Genomic DNA, 17,376 nt, shown 5'->3' with positions numbered 1-17,376 from the left:
TAACCTCAGAGAAGATTGGCAACAGTGTCTTGAAGCTCAGAGGGCTGCTGATTAACCTTCTAGAATGGGGCCTTCGGAGGGTTTTGGGGAAATCGAGTCAGCCTCAGACCTTGAGCCTCTGGGAAGCTCAATTCATGGGAAACACTTCAGCCCCAGTCGTGGGCACAGAGTGGCTGTGACAGGAGGTTTGTTGAATGGCTAAATGATATAAGTCTGCTACTGGACCAGAACCTCTTTGGGATTCAAGCCTAATTTGGGGAGGAGAGTATCTCCACTTGTGGGGCATCCCCCATACCATGTGTGCCTGAAGCTGAGGGACACAGAGACTTTCCATCTTGCCCCCTCTGTGGGGTCCTTCTTCCCCACACACATCAGTTCCTGTCAGAGCCAAGATGTGTCGCCATGGAAACTGCTTGGCAAATGCTGGCAGGCAGAGGCAGCCAGCAGCCGCTCCCGCTACCCAGCTCCCAGCGCCCATTTGGAGTGACATGAGCGAGCACGCCTGGCCATGTGTGGCATGTGTATGGTGAGCAAGGGCTTGGGTGGGCACGTGGCTGCTGGTGTGGTGCATGTCCGAGGTAATCGGAGCGTGTGGGCTCTTGTGCATGCATGTGCATGTCAGAGGAGGGAGCTGTGTCCATGTGCGTGGGCTCTGAGCATGATGGCTGCATGGCAGGGATGCTGGGTGTGCACAGAGATTCGAGTATGTGAGTGACACAGATATACACGTTGCAGGCTGGGTTTCCCTAGTTGCTGAGGGACTGGACCAAGGTGGCTGGTGGTCACTGCCCCGCCCCCCTGCAGTTCCTGGCCAAAGACAGCCACTGACCAGGTAATTATGAGTCTGGGGAAGTGCATGACTGTAGGGCTTCTGGGAGGAGGAGGCTGCTGGGCCTGATGCTTAATTGTGGGATGGGAGTCAGTCAGGCAGAGGAGAGGAGGATGGTGCTGTGGGTCGAAGGCTCAGAGACTGAGAGGAATAAAGCAAGCTGGGGAAGAGGGAGGTGGGTAAAGAGGCCACAGTGAAGTTGGACCTTATTCCAGGTTCCTAGCTTCCTAAAGCAGGGGTGCCAGGAGAGCCACTCCATCCAGAGGGGCCATGTGGGATGAGAGGGTGCATGATTGGGACAGATGGAGCTGGTGAAATTGAATGGGGTGGGCTGGGTGACCAGGGAGCTGGGAAGCTCCAGGAACAAGATGGGGCTTTCCAAAGAGAGTGGGGGATATTTGATGGACTTGTCATGTGGGGCATGGGTTCTCAAAGGGGTGAGATAAAGCAGAGCTGGTCAGGGCTGGGCAGTGAGCAGCGTGCCTGAGGTCAATCAGATGCCCCATGATGATTGTGGGCTTGTGGTGAGGTACAGAAGGGTCTGCTTGGCACAGAACTTCTACAGTGTGAAACACTGAGAAGGTTCTAGCAATAGTACTCTGCCCTTCAGGTGTTACAGAGTCTCCATCCTCATGGCCTTCACCCAGCTTTTTCATCTGTGTGGGGTGCAAGGCTGTCTTGGAGACCACACCTTCCAGGTGCCTTGAGCCCGAGAGAGCCCCAGGCCCAAGGCATGACACAGCATGGGTTCTGTGGTTAGTTCCTATGGTCTCTCCGAGCACTCTGGGAGGGAGGGTCCTCCTCATCCCACTCTGCTCTGGACATGTGGACTGCCACAGACTGGCTCATGATGTCCTTCCATTTCAAATGACTCCATCTCCGCTTAAGACCCCCTTTCTAGCACCTTCTCAGACTGGAGTTTAGAGGGTAGGCTACCCCCATGCTGCCTGCCTGTTTGGACAAAGCTGCTGGGGCCTGGTGCTACAGGGATGGGCATGGCCAGGGCCCTGGCTCTTCGTGGACTTGTCCAGGACAATCTACTGCTCTAGGGGTCCCCTCACTAATGCCCACTCCCACTAGACTCTGTGCCTGTCTGGGTTGACCCTCCTTACCTACAAATGGATGGGGGCAGGGTCTCCCCGTGCAGAGGGGCATCCAGAGCTGGGGATGGGGCCTTGGGTGGCCCATGGGCCAACTGGCACACATGGGCCAATTGGCACCCCTGATGAGGGGACTGGTGGCTGAGACAACCCTCATCCTGTACCCTGCTCTGGGCACCCAGGATGATGGAGCCTTTGAGACACCCATGAATACCACTGATGAACCTGAAATTTGTAGGAACAAAGCCAGGTGTGGTGTGCACACCTTTAATCCCAGCACTCGGGAGGCAGAGGCAGGTGGATTTCTGTGAGCTCAAGGCCAGCCTGATCTACATAGTGAGCTCCAGGGCAGCTGAGGCTACAGGAAGACCCTGTCTCAAAAAATAAAACAAACAAAAACCACACATATAAGGAGGTTTCCAGGGAGTCAGAATCCCTGGGGGTGCTGGGTGCTCATGGCCCCTCCACCTATGGAGCCTATCCACCTGACAGTCATATCTTACAGTGGCTGGAGGGTTAGCAGCTCTGACTGTCCAGTTGCATAGGACACAGCTCAGTCCTGAGAGCCTTGGTCAACCAGCACTGCCCCACTCTAGCCTGCCAGGAACTGTGGGATGTGGCCCTGGGATGGATGAGGGTACTGGTGGCTGGGACAACCCTCATCCTGCACCCAGGATGATGATGCTATTTTGCTGTTGGGGGGCCCAATGCAGGGACCGCAGGGCCATCTCCAGACATCTGCGAGTCAAGGAGAACCCCAACAGGGACAGATGCTGCTGGGTGTGGGGTGGGCATGGGGACCCTGCCTAGCATCCTCCTGTGTCTGGAATGTACTCTTACTGTTTGGGAAGCAACAGGTGGGCTTTCTCCCCACCCCTGTGCACAAAATGGGAGGGGAGGGTGGAGGCGTGAGAGAGAGATCAGACCCAGGAGGAGATAAGCAGATGGAGATGGAAAAGGAGAGAGAGAGAGAGAGAGAGAGAGAGAGAGAGAGAGAGAGAGAGAGAGCCTTGTCTGAATACCCAAGCCTCTCCCGACACCCCAGCTTTGGCCTAGCCCTGGGGAGCCCCAGGGACCTCCCTTCATCTTATCATAAGCAGCTCCCTGCCTTGTGTCCTCCAGTGTAAGGCCTTCACTGTTCATTGGCGGGTAACTTTCCATTCAGACCCCACTCCCCAAGCCTGGCTGGTGTCTGGGGGGAACAAGGGATTTCAGAGCCAGGGGACCCAGTGTGAATATTAATTAGGCTGCTCACAGGGTGGCCTCACAGGCTGGGAGCTGGTGGCTGGACCCTGGCCAGGGCCGGCTGGGCCTGTTTGGGAACCTGTGAGTCTCCATCACTAAAGCAAGCTCCTTCTCATGCCCAGTGGTTTCTGTTCCTCTCACAGGCCTGAGGCCGGGTCTCAGCTACCCCAGGACAGGGTGGAGACTGGAGGTGCAGAGGGCTGGGGTTCCATGACTTGGCCTTCCATAGAGGTGCCCAGAAAATGGGTGCCCCAGAAGCATCAAGGAGAAGGGCAGGCCCCTCTCCAGCTGGTAGGATGGGGGTCCATGGTGAAACTGAGGCATAGATAGGGAACCCCCTCTGGATTGAAGGAGGCCTAGGCTCTGCCTCTCTACCCCATTAAAAATGTTTTCTGAATTTATTTGTTTTTATTTTATGTGTATAAGTGTTTTGCCTGCATGCAAGTATGCCACACGTGTGCAATACCCACAGAGGCCAGAAGAGGGCATTAGATTCCCTAGAACTGGAGTTACTGACAACTGTTAGCTGTGATGCAGGTGCAGGGACCAGAACCCCAGTCCTCTGCCAGAGCAGCAAGTGCTGGCCTCCAACTCACTATGTAGCTGAGGATGACCTTGAACTTCTGATCCTCACTGTGTAGCTGAGGATGACCTTGAACTTCTGATTCTCACTGTGTAGCCAAGGATGACCTTGAACTTCTGATTCTCTTGCCTCCACCTCCTGAGTGCTGGGATTATAGGCATGTGCCACCACGACTGGCACAAACGGCATCTGCTGAACGAACAGCTGCCTGACTCTAAGGGACTATTACTGTGCCAAGAACATTGCTTACAGTTTCCTCTAATCCTTCCAACAATCTGTGTGGAGCAGTTTTCTGTTTGCCAGACTGGATGAGCGCCTGTCACTGTTGGCTGACAACAGAACACATAACTTGTTATTTCTTGAGCCAGAAATCCAAGATCACAGTGTGGGGCATACCACATTCCCTCCAAATGCTCTGGGGAAGATCCCTGTGGCACCTTGGTGTGGAGTTGGTTTCTCCTGCCTGCTACAGCAGCTGCTACTTCCTGTCAGACAAGGATTCATTGGCTGGGGATGTGGCTCAGTTAGTAGAGAGGGCTTGCCTAGCATGCATGAAGCCCAGGGTTTGATCCCCAGCACCTCATACATTGGATATGATGCCTGGAATCCTAGCACTGAGGATGATGGCAAGAGGATCAGAAGTTCAAGACCTGGGCCAGTGAGATGGCTTAGCAAGTAAAGGGGCTTGCCACCAAGTCTGAGGACTTGAGTTCAATCCCCTGGAGAAGAACTGAGTCCTGCAAGGGGTTCTCTGACCTCAGATATGCAGGTGCTCAGACAGATAGACAGACAGACCATGTATGTGTGGTGTGTGTACAAATAAAAAATGTGATATGAAAAAAAGAGCACTGCTTATTCTTACAAAGGACTTGGGTTCAATTCCCAGCACCCATATGGAGGCTAACAACCATCTGAAACTCCAGTTCCAGGGGTTCTGACACCCTCTTCTGGCCTCCTCTGGCATTGCATGCACAGGTGCACTTACATACATACAGGCAAAACAGAAAATAAAAATAAATTTAAAAAGAAGTTCAAGGTCATCCTCAGCTACATAGTGAGTTTGAGTCCAGCTTGGGCCACATGAAAGCCTGTCCCCTCCACCTCCTACAAAAGTCATATCAATGATCCTCTCGCCCAGGTGGCCTCATCCCTGGGTCCTTACCTTGTATTTGTAAAGGCCTTTATTCCAAATAGCACCCCTCTGTTGAGGGTGCAGGTGGGCCATTCAACTTACTTGGGAAACTGAGGCATGGGGAATCAGTAACTGTGAGTCATTCAGCTGTGAGCCTGTTGGTGATGAAGGTGGTGGTGAGGCAGCACCTGGTGTGCCTGGCTGAAAGGACAGAGGCCCCATTTCTACAACATACATTCTGGTGATCTGGAGACTTGCTTGGGTAGAAGCCAGTGTGTCCCACTGTGCAAGGGGGTGGGGTGGTTGATGTGCGATAGCCTGGGCTGCTGTTAGCAGCTGCATCTGTGTCTGGGGGCTGGCCTTGTCACCGCCTGCCTTGAGGGTTCTGGTTCAACCAGGGCACCCTTGAGGTCTTGTTCATCTAGACTTCCAAATTCACATACTGACCTGGCCACTGGAGGCCCTCATGGCTCTGGCACCTCCCTCGTGTGGCAGGGGTGGGCATGCTATATCTTTGTGTGTGTGTGTGTGTGTGTGTGTGTGTGTGTGTGTGTGTGTGTGTGTGTATGTGTGTGTAGGTGTGTGGAGGCCAGACAGAGGTTGACCTTGGGTCATCTTCCTAAGTTTCTCTCTACTTTATGTTTTGAGACAGGCTCTCTCACTGGACCAGAGCTCACTGATTTGGGAAGGCTGACTGGTCATGGAGCCCAAAGATGCTCCTGTCTCTAGAGGCCTCTCAGTGCTGTGGTTGTAGGAGTACATTGTTGTGCCAGGCTTTTTACATGGGTAATGGGGACTCTTACTCGGGTCCTCAGGCTTGGAGGGCAGGCACTTTACCCACTGAGGTGTCTCCTTAGGTTTTTCATAATAACCAGCTTTAGGACAAGACATGGATCTTTTCCCAGGGTCTGAGCTTTTGCCCCCTCAAAATGCAGCAAAGAACACATGTCAGAAGTGTTTTAGCTGGTGAGGTTCTGTAACCTAGCCCTCAGGAAGCTGACGGAGGGGCTACAATAGTGAGGTCTAAAACTAGGCAGAAGGGAAGGAGGGAGGAGGAAGGGACAAAGGGAGGGAGGAAGAGAGGGAGGGACAGACAACAGGAAGGAAGGGAGAAGGAGGGAGGGAGGAGGAATCAACCTCCAACAGAGTGGACTATGCTGAAAATCCCTTTAAAGTGAATTTAAATGTGGAGGGAAAGAATATCAGAAGGAGGTCTGGGCTGGAGAGATGGCTCAGCAGTTAAGGGCACTGGGTGTTCTTGCAGATGACCCTGGTTCAGTTCCCAGCACCCACATGACTGCTAATAACCATCCATAACTCCAGATCCAGGACGTGATGCCCTCTTCTGGCCTCCAAGGGCATTGCACACACATGGTGCACTTACATACATGCAGGCAAAACACATACACATAAAATAAAAATAATAAAAATATTTTTTAAAATGAGGTTTGGCAGGAAGTTAGGAAAAGGACATCTTGGTGTTGGGCTTATGTGTGTGTGTGTGTGTGTGTGTGTGTGTGTGTGTGTGTGTGGTCTGTTTGTCTCTCTCACCTTTGTTTGTTCTTCAGGATTCCACACATTTTCTACAGAGGATGTTTACTGTTGAATCACCATTCCTTAAGGCCTCAGGAAAATTCCTTTGCTCAGTGGGGATGATGATGACGCATGAGTCAGCCATGCATGGGGACGCTGCTGGGGGTGTGGGGCGTTTCCACAGAATGTGACTGTGTGTGTAGAGGAGGGATGGTGGGTGCTTGCAAAGGTCCCAGGAGGCTGGTGATTCACAGTGCGAAGGAAACCGTTATCCTAAAGACTTCCAGGGAGAAAGGGTGGTTTGAGGAAAGGTATAAGAGTTTAACTGGGTCAACAATGCAGGGATTGATGGTACACACCTGTAATCCCAACCCTCAGGAGACACACACACACACACACACACACACACACACACACACACACACCATGGCATGTATGTGGATGTCAGAGGCCAACTTTGAGTTGGGTCCCCTTTCCACATTTACATGGGTTTCAGGGATAGAATGCAGGTCACCAGGCTTGAGTTGCAAGTCCCTTTCCCCACTGAGCCATCTCACTGGCCCCTCTGGTGTATATTCTCACTTCAGCTGCTCTGCCTGAGATCTCTCAGGACACATTTGTTAAGTAACAACCCCCATCTCCATTACTACTTTATAATCCAAGTTCCCAGCCCAGAAGGCCCCCAGGACTCTGTTCTAGGTTTTGGTTCTGTTGCGGTGATAAAACACCCTGACAAAGAGACAAGTTAAGGGAGAAAGTGTCACAGTCCATCACTGAAGTGACGGGTGTCAAGACAGGACCTTGAAGCAGGTGGTCACATGACACCCACAGTCAACAGCAGAGAGGGGTGTACATGTGCATGCTTGTTTGCTGGCTTGTGCTAGGCTCCATTTCTACACTCTTACAGTTCAGAATCCCCTGCCTAGGGAGTAGTGCCACTCACAGTGGGCTGGGTCTTCCACGTCAATGACCTTAATTCGTACAGTCCCCTACAGACATGCCCATAGGCCAACACAGTGTAGACACTCCCTCACTGAGACTCTTCCCAGGTGATTGTAGGTTGTGTCAAGTGGACAAGGTCACCATCACAGACTCCAAGCCTGGCCCTGGGGGCACCTGGTCCTGCCTTCAGCCAAACTGAGGCCTAGGCAACAATGCTGGATGGAGATGGCCTTCCCTGGCCTTAGACTCCAATTCTGCCAGTGTACTCTGGGAGGGGGGCAAGTGACTCACTGTTGGAGGGTGCCCAAATCCAGCTGCTCTAGGGCCCCATGGAGACATCCCCAGGGGCATCCTAGACAGCTGGTCTAGAGCAGAATCTGGGACCAGTGTGACCCCAAATGTGGCTGTAGCTGTCCCCTCATCCCCTGTCCTTTCATCCCTAGGGTGGCAGTTGTTACTGATGGTGCCTTCTCTATCCATACCCCTGTTCTCACAGCATCCAACATATTTGTTAAGTGACTAAATGATCCCAGTGGGCTTTAGTGGATGGACTACATTAGTTTAGGAAAATTTGACAGGCAACATGCTTTTGCATGTGGCCAATATGTACTAACATTTGTTTTCTTCCAGGTCCTGTAAAGAGAATTTTAAAATTTGTTTATTTTTATTTTTTATTTTATGTGTATGAGTGTTCTGCCTGTATATATGTAAGTGCACCTGTGCATGCAGTGCCCACAGAGACCAGAAGAGGGCACTGGATCCCTGAAGTTGGAATTATGGACAGTTGTTAGTTAGCTGCTATGTAGGTGCTCGGAATTGAACCCAGGGTCTCTGCAAGTGTAGCCAGTGCTCCTAACTGCTGAGTCATCTCTCCAGCTCCAGATTTGTTTTTTATTTTATATGTATGAGCATTTTGCCTGCATACAGATAGGTGCACCCCATGCATGCAATTCCCATGGAAGTCAGAAGAGAGCATGGAATCTCTGGAACTGGAGTTATAGATAGTGTGGGTGCTGGGAATTGAACTTGGGTCCTCTGAACCTCCGAGCCAGCTCTCCAGCTTTCAGGCACTGTTTCTGAGTCCACAGCATGGGCTTCTGATAGAGAGGGATTGGGAGAACCCGTGATGTAACCTCATCTGGGTGACAAGTGCCACGTGAGGTCCAGCCAGAAGAAAACAAGGGGCTGCTGAGGCTGGCCTTCACTTTGCTTCCACCCTATGGATCTGTCACTTTTCCCTCCTACCCTCAGTTTTTCCACCAGATGGTAGGGAGCCAGAAAATGCTCTAGAAGGTTATGAATACTGCCTGAGGCTGGGCCGGGGAGCACGCACCTTTAATCCCAGCACTGGGGAGGCAGAGACAAGCAAATCTCTGAGATGGAGCCCAGCCAAGTCTACATAGGGAGCTCCAGGCTAGCTGGGGCTACAGGAAGACCCTTGTCTCAGAAAACCATAAAATAATATTAATAATAATAATAATAATAATAATAATAGTGTCTGCAGGCACATGATGGTATATGCCTGAAACTCCAGCACCCAGGAGACTGAGCTGAGGCAGGAGGATCATGAATTCAAGCCCAGCCTGGGCTACAGAGACACCCTGTCTCATAAAATAATATGTGCCTGGTGTGTAGCCTGAGCTGAAGTACTCATTACACCTAATTTGGTCCAGTCAGGTTTGGGAGTTCCAGTGGGTAGTCGGGACACAGTTTCAAGAGGGCTGCTGTCACACAGTGCCCCCCCCACTCTTAACCTACAAGCCAACTCTGCAGCTCCTCCCTCTGCATTTTGAGTCAACTGTAGCCTCAACTGTAGACTAGGCTAGCCTTGAACTCATAGAGCTCTGCTGACTCTACCTCCTAAGTGTTGGGATTACGGTCGCCCACCACTACACAGTTTATGCAGTGCTGGGACAGAACCCAGGTCTTTGTGCAAGCAAGCTCTCTGCCCACTGAACTGTTCCTGCCTGGGTTTTGTTTGCTTGTGTTGAATTTTGGTGGGTTTTTGATGGTGTTTTTTTTTTTGAAACGGGGTCTCCCTGTAGCCGCAGCTGTCCTGGAATAGTCTGGCCTCATTTCACAGAGATCCACCTGCCTCTGCTGGGATTAAAGGTCTGTCCCGCCTGGCTCTGTTTCGGTGTTTTTTTAAAAAAAAAAAAAAAATTTTTTTTTCTCTTTAAGACAGGGTCTTCCTATAGCTCCATCTGGCCTGACACTCACTAAGTAGCCCAGGATGGCCTTGAACTCATAGAGATCCACCTGCCTCTGCCTCCCGAGTGCTAGGACTAAAGGCGTGTGCCACCATGCCCAGCCCAGTGTTTTGTTTTTTTTTTTAATATTTTTATTGACTTTTGTACATTTCATATAACAGTTCTTAATCAAATTTAGACTACCTCCCCTATCTATGCTCCCATATACTCCCCCTCCCCCAACTCATGCATTCTGCCATACATGTTAAGTCCTATCCAGTCAAGTATTTGTACCCAGCTGTCCCTCGGTGCAAGTTCATCCACTGGAGTCTAGTCAGCCGATCTAGAGATGTTTTGAGACAGTAAGCCCAGCCTGGCCTGGAGTTCTCAACTGCCTCAGATTCCCCTGACGACACCCACCCCCAGCCCAGTGGACCTTTCCTCTGGCGCTGGCCTGAGCACTGCTGGCTTCCCCAACTCGCCTCTGGCTTTGAGAGACAGGCTCCGGCAGCTGCAGGCGGCTGCAGAGTCAGCGCATCCCACCTACCCCTGAGCAAGCGGTCCAGCCACTGGGGAGGGTGTGGCACAGTATCAGACCGCCCTCCTCTCCCCGCGGGTCACACTTTCCACCCGGTCCACCTCGGTCTCTGCTGACGTCACGCCCGGACCTCTCCGGTCTCTGTGGCCCGCGCACCAAGTGCCCAGGCTGCTCTGGGCGGCTCCGGGGACGCCTGGCTGCGAGGTAGGGGCTACCGGAGAGCAGTGGAAGGCGCGGGGACCCACCGGGGACCTAGCTCGAGAGGGTGCGGGCAGCGCTGCAGACAGGGGATCTCAGCGCAAGCCAGGGGGACGTCGGGGTGGCGGTGGCGCGCCCCTGTGCACCGGGTCGGCGGGGGACGCACGGGGCTCACTTGGATGAGGTTTGGGGAGCCGGGGGACCAGGGTTGAATGCAGTTATGCTGGGGTGGGGGTGAGGCTCCAGACTGCTTGAAACTGGGTCCCCAAGGGGCAGGGTGCCCACTCCCTGCCATCAGCTCCCTGGGCCCCGGCGACAGTACTGTCATCTTTGCTATGGGCGCGAACAGGCCGTGGGAAAGCGCCCGAAAGGAGGGCATTTACTGGCAAGGTCCAGCTGGCTAGTGTGGGATTCCCCCCGGAGGCACCACCAAGGCATGTGTCTGGAAGGGGACACGAGTGACCACCGTCAGGATGTCACACCTCAGGGAAGTTAGGGCCACCTGCCAATCAGAAAAGCTGGTGCAGGGAGACCCTGAACTTTACCCACAAGCTATGTCGGCCCTTCCCTTCCTAGACGGAAACGGAGGTGGAATTTGGGGCGCACAGGTGAGAGTGGGGTCCACACAGAGACCCAGTCTTGCTGGCCAAGCCCAAACCGTAGACATCTTGCATGCTTTCTCCCTGGGGCTCTGAAAGCCATCTTGTAGAGTTGGGGGTCAGTCAACGAAACTGGTGCTGCGGTTGCTGCAGCTACTGGGTGTTTTGCTAAGAGTCTTCAAAAATTCTTGAATAAGATTCCTTCCTACCTAAAGGCTGAGCATCTATGAAGTCAGCTGAGGGAAGAACTAGGATGTGGTGCTGCACCCCGGAGGCTGAGGCGAGGCAGGAGGACTGCTGGGCGCTCGAGGCCAGGCTGAGCTACATTAGCATGCTGGAGTTGGGGTTCTAGAGCAGGGCACTTCATGGAATCGAAGCCCCCACCCCCCAGCATGCCTCTCAGCAGCAGTAGCCATGCATCTCCCAGCCTCAGTTTCCCCCTCTGAAACAGTGGCACCTACAGTTCTGACTGTTTCAGGTTCTTGGGATATAAGCAGGTGCCAGCAGGGTACCAGACAGCTGCTGTCAGATTGGCAGGGGGGGTACAGACTAAGACAAGGAGGGCAGCTAGGGGTCATCTGGGAGGTTTTTCTGGGGAACATTTGGCATGGCTGAGGATGGGTGGAATGGGTGGGGATCCCCTCCATAGCCCCTGCAGCTCCATCTGTGGGTGTCCTGGCTGCCAGGGCCACCTCCTCCCCTAGGTTCAGTCTCCACTGAAAAGTGGTCTTGAGCAGACATGACCTACAGGGTGGAAAAACTGAGGCAGTGCCTGAGAGTGGGAACAGGGGTTTCCTCTAGTGACGCAAGAAGATGAATGTGACCCGACCACAAGGGCTGCTTAAGAGGAAGTGCTGTCTGGGTAGACATCCGGGGTATCAGTCCCCATTGAGAGGGTCACAACGGTGACAGAGGGACTTACTTGCGCTGATGCCAGTCTCAGACCCTGCCAGACCTATTGCAAGGCGGCTCCCATCACTTCCTGTATCCCACTGATGCTCTGCCTGGTGTCATTTGTTTCTCTGTTTGTTTTGATTTTTTTTCTTTTAAGATTTATTTTTGGGCTGGAGAGATGGCTCAGTGGGTAAGAGCATTGACTGGTCTTACAGAGGACCTGGGTTCGATTCCCATCACCCACATGGCAGCTCACAACCTTCTATAACTCCAGTTCTAGGGGATCTGACGCCTTCTTCTGACCTCGGGCACTGTATGACACGAGTGTATTTACGTACACGCAGGCAATATACTACTACACATAAAAAAGATTTATTTTATTTTTATTTATGTATGTTTGTGTCTGCCACATGTGTATAGGTGCTCAGGGAAGCCTAAAGAGGGCATCAGATCCCCTGGAGATGGAATTACAGGTTGTTGTGAGCTGCTTCACATGGGTGCTGGCAACCAAACTTGGGTCCTCTGGAAGAGCAACAAGAGCTCTTAATTGATGAGCCATCTCTCCAGTGCCTCTTTTTGTTTTTTGAGACATGGTATCACTATATAGCTCAGGCTGACCTTGAACTCATGGTCATCCCCCTGCCTCAGCTGCCAAGTGCTAGGTATACCAGAATTACTGCCACACCAGTGCCATCTGTCCTGTGCCATCTGGAGCTGGTCTGTCTGGTCCCTCCAAGCCCTGGATCCTGGGGCCGCTTGGTGATGCCATGTCCAGGGCAGGTTCCAGAGGCGTTTCACCACTCAGGCTTTCTGAAGAGATGCTTTGAGCATGTGTGGGTGCACAAGCAGCCCTCCTGAGTGGGAAGCACAGTGACTCTGAGTGTATTCTGGGGACCATAAATGGGTACATGGGGGCCTCTGCCGAGAACCTGCGAGGTTAATCTGTTTCCACAACAGGACTGAGCCTGTCATTTACTCTTTCTCCAGAGCAAAGTCTAGGGTTTCCCATGGCTTTGGAGTGGTGGCTTTGTGGGATTATTCTCTTTGCTGCTTATGTATGTATGTCTATATGTATGTATGTATGTATGTATGTGTATATGTGTGTAGGCATGCACCTGCTATGGTGTATGTGTGGAGGTCAGAGGACAACTTTTAAGAATGGGTTCTCTCCTTCCACCATATAGGGCTTGGGGATTGAAATCAGGTTTTCAGCTTGGCAGCAAGCACCTTTACCCACGGAGCAATCTTGCTGGCCATGTGTGTGTGTGTGTGTGTGTGTGTGTATGTTTGGGCTAGGCCCTTGGTATGTAGCTTAGGCTGGCCTGGAACTCACTATGTAACTCCAGCTAGCCTCAAACTTACCATCCTCCTGCCTCAGCTTCCAAAGCACTGGGATTACAGGCATGTACAATGAGGCCAGCTACTTTGTAGATTTTACAGATTTGCTTTTGTTTTTTTGTTGCTTTTTGTGTGTGGTACTAAGGATTAAACCCAGCTCTTTCTTTCTTTTTCTCTTTCTTTCTTTCTTTCTTTCTTTCTTTCTTTCTTTCTTTCTTTCTTTCTTTCTTTCTTTCTTCTTTTCTTTTCTTTTCTTTCTTTTTTTTTTGGTTTTTTTGAGACAGGGTCTCCTTTTATCCCCAGCTCGCCTGGAACTCACTGTGTAGACCAGGCTGGACTTGAACTTACAGAGATCTGCCTGCCTTTGCCTCCTGAGTGCTGGGATTAAGGGTGTGTGCCACCAGGCCCGGCTCAAACCCTAAGTCTTATACACTAGGCGAATATCTTACATCTCCAGCCTTCTTTTTACTTTTAGATTTTGAGACAGGGTCTAAGTTTTCCAGGTTGGTCTTGAACTTGCTCTGTAGCCCAGGCTGGCCTTGAATTTTGGTCCTCCTTCCTCAGCTTCCTTAGTAGCTTGGTACATTCTTTGGACTTCAGCTAAGGCACAATACATACTGCTAGATAACAGGAGCACAAAAAACAGCGCTTGGAGATTCTCAATAGTTTAAAAGGGGCTTGAAGATCAAAACATGAGGATACAGAGCTGGAGGTGTGGTTCAAAAGCAGAAGGCATGCCTAGTGAGGGGCTGGGGTGTGGCTCAGGGTAGAGCACCTGACTAGAATCCCCCAGTGAGGGGCTGGGGTGTGGCTCAGGGTAGAGCACCTGACTAGAATCCCCCAGTGAAGGGCTGGGGCATGACTTGGGGATAGGGTTCTTACCTAGCATGCATAAATTCCTGGCTTCCATTTCAAGCACTGAACAAAAAAGGATCTAAACTAGTCACATCATTGAGGGATAATTCTGAGGTCACTGTGAGCAGACAGAGCTCCTGGCTTCAGCTGGGTGTGCCAATGTTTGTGAGCAGGTCTGGGGAAGGGCAAGGAGCCCATAAGCAGGTCGTGTGACTGGCATCCAGAAACAAAAATAGGTTGGTGAGATGTAGGAGGAGTCAGGTGCTCCTCAGCCTGCAAGCCTCTGGGATGGGGGCCTCCTCCCCTCTGGGAGCTGGCCGGGTTCAGGGCAGGGAAGGCAGGCAGTATTCTGTGTAGACGTGTTACCCAAAAGCAGACCACTCTGCAATTCTATGTAAAGCGAAGCCCAAAGCAGGCTGTTGCTGGAGCTAAGCATGACCTGACAAGCACACCGGAATACCAGTCCTTGTTCCTGGATCATGGGAGACCTCAGGTTGGTAGTGACTCCACGGCTCACAGCCCTCTGCCTGCCCTACTTGGCCAGCCCAGCAGTTCCAAACCTTCCTTGCCTCCCAGTTACAGCTCGCTATGGTTGGCACCCATATCCACTCCTGACTGTTAGATTTGCATCTCAAAACCCTCACACATGCTCTAGAAACTTCTGGGTGTTGGGCTGTTGGGTTGCTTCTCCCCCATCCCCACCGAGGACAGCACCTGGGCACATGCAGGGCTCCCACAAGGAAGCTTGAGTTTGGGAGGAAGGGTTGGGTGAGTCCCTTATGGAAATAGGGTGAGTTTTGTGATTGCAAAGACGGGGAGCAGACCCTGGCTTTTCTGTCTGAAAGGGGCTCCCACTGCCTTGCAGGGGGAGGGCCTTGTTACAGGCCCCTTTCTTTCTTTCTTTCTTTTTTTTTTTTTTTTTTTTTTTTTTTTGTGTTTTTAGAGACGGGCTCCCTGTGTACCCCGAGCTGCCCTGATTTCACTAGGGAGCCCAGCCTGCCCCCGCCCTCAAAAAACCCCCCCTGCCTCTGCCTCCTGAGTGCTGGGATTAAAGGCGTGCACCACCACGCCAGGCACAGGCCCCTTTCTTTTGTGGGCTTAAAACAGAGTTGGAATCCCATGGAAACATACCCTGTGAGGAGAGGAGATGCTCCCCTGCTCAGTTCCAGTTGCAGCACCCAGCCTGTTAGAGAGCAAGGAGATAAAATAGGACTGGTGCTTGTCACAGAAACATGAGGATCTGAGTTCAGAACCCCAGCACCCATGTAAAAAGCTGAGTGTGGTGGTGCATGCCTGTAATCCCAGGGCAGGGGAGGTAAAAACCAATCCCTGGGGCTTGCTGGCCAGCCAGTCTAGATGAAGTGATGAACTCCAGGTTTAGTGAAAGAACCTGCCTCAAAAAATAAGATAGAGGGGCTGGAGAGATGGTGCAGCGGTTAAGAGCACTTGCTGCTCTTACAGAGAACCAGGATTCAGCTCCCAGCACCCACATGGTGGCTAAGAATCATTTGTTAACTCCAGTTCCAGAAGATCTGATGTCCTCTTCTAGCCTCTGCAGGCATTGCATGACATGGGTGTGCTTACATACACACAGGCAAAACACTCACACATATAAAACAAAAATAAATAAAAAAACCAGAAGAAGACACTTGATGTCATTCTCCAGCCTCCACACGGCTACACACACACACACACCAGCATCTTTGGTCCTGGCTGGGGGATGCAGATGTGATGATTCTGATGCCAGGTCTTGGGAAGCTCCCCCTTCTCACCCCCATGCTTACCACAAAAGCCTGCTCAGAGCAGTGATCATGGTACCTTGTGTGTCCCTGCAGGGTGTCAGTAGGTCCCAAGGCGCCCATGCCTTCCCTTGCTTTTCTGGGAAGATCTAGCACCAGGCAGAGCCAGGCCACATCAGCCCTCAGCCACTGGAAGCCCTCACCAGCTACTTTCGTCAACCCCAAGGAAAGTTCTAGAAGACACCGTGGCTGTACCCTGGGAGATTCATGGGCCAGAACAGGAGCTCCAAGGAGTGGCCAGGTGCCACCCACAAACCATGCTTCAGTGCAAACCACCCCAGGAGTTCAGCTTTGGGCCGCGGGCCCTGAAGGATGCCCTGGTCTCACGTGATACGGCTCTGCAGCAGCTCTACACTTCAGCCTTCTCCCCAGCTGAGAGGCTCTTCCTTTCTGAGGCCTACAATCCGCACAGGACCCTCTTCAGCACGCTGCTCATCCACTCGGCTTTCGACTGGCTCCTGAGCCGCCCAGAAGCCCCGGAGGACTTCCAGACCTTCCACACCTCCCTGCAGCTCCGGAAGCAGAGCCTGGTCCGGAAACACATTTACCTGCAGCCCATAGGTAGGAGAGCCAGGCTGGAGCCTTTAGGAAGGGTGCGGGTGTGGCTCAGCGGTAGAGCACCTGCCTAGAATCCCCCAGTGAGGGGCTGGGGATGTGGCTTGGTAGTAGAGCACCTGCCTAGAATCCCCCAGTGAGGAACTGTTCCAGGCAGGACTGGCTTGAGGGAGATAACCCTGGCATGCTGGGGACTCAGGTGGGGCAGGGTGATCTGGTTTCTTAGGCTCCCTCATCCCTCCTGTATTGGTCATCTGGGTGTGCATTCAGGTTCTGTTCACTCATGTGAGTGGAACTGCCCCAGGCCCTGTGCTGGATGCTGCGGTCACTTCTGTGGGAGTAGGAGCACTGCCTCTTCTGAGTGTAGGAAAAGCCCATCCACAGGCAGAAAACTGAGGCTGGAGAGGTTGCTGGTTTGCCTACTGGCAGAGCTTCCCTGGTAGAGGTGGGATTTGAAGGCAAGTCTACCTGGTCCCGTGCTGTATTGGGAGACACTGGACTGAACTTGGTGGGGACTAGGGGAGCCTCAGTGTGACCACTGTACTCCAGGGCTCCTCATAAGAAATTGGAGGAGGTGAGACACCTAGAGAACGGCTCAGCCAGTTGCTAGGGAGGGAGAGAGGGCAGGCTCCTGTGCTCCCAATATGGCAAGGGCAGGTGGGTGCTGCCTGGCAGTGAGGGTACGGACGTAGGGCATGTGTGGCTATGGATCGGCCTGGAGTGGAGGATGGGGTGGGGGTGGGGGGCGTTGAACTTCTGAAACATTGGCATGCCCCACCCTGCCCTGTGGCTTAGGATGACACCTCAAGGGTCATCCTGTGTTCTCTGCCTCTGCTGCTCAGGACCACAGTGCTGTGGGCACTGTGGGTCCCACCTTCCAGCACCCCACAGCCTGCAGCCTGTGATCCTGTCTGCTTTAGAGCCAGCTCCTCTGTCCATGTCACTTGCTGGGTCTGGACAGAAGGACTAGGGTGGACCTGGATCCTTCCTTCCTTCCTTCCTTCCTTCCTTCCTTCCTTCCTTCCTTCCTTCCTTCCTCCCTCCCTC

At 52.5% G+C, this 17,376-nt stretch overlaps 1 protein-coding gene across 1 annotated transcript in view; it reads left to right on the top strand.

The window, feature by feature from the left end:
- The first annotated feature begins 441 nt into the window (after positions 1-441).
- The window catches only part of Amz1 (archaelysin family metallopeptidase 1), a 27,506-nt gene continuing 10,571 nt past the window's right edge, over positions 442-17,376 (top strand). Inside the window, exons 1-3 of the mRNA XM_008851389.2 lie at positions 442-526; positions 736-832; positions 15,811-16,335. Coding sequence (XP_008849611.1) covers positions 16,032-16,335 — 304 coding nt within the window. The 5' untranslated portion in view covers positions 442-526; positions 736-832; positions 15,811-16,031. The remainder of the gene's footprint in view (positions 527-735; positions 833-15,810; positions 16,336-17,376) is intronic.

This window comes from Nannospalax galili, unplaced genomic scaffold (assembly GCF_000622305.1).
Source record: "Nannospalax galili isolate Female #2095 unplaced genomic scaffold, S.galili_v1.0 scaffold664, whole genome shotgun sequence".
In the NCBI taxonomy this organism is placed as follows: Eukaryota; Metazoa; Chordata; class Mammalia; order Rodentia; family Spalacidae; genus Nannospalax; species Nannospalax galili.
The sequence above is the reverse complement of the archived record's forward strand: the minus strand, read 5'-3'. Positions and strand labels throughout refer to the sequence as shown.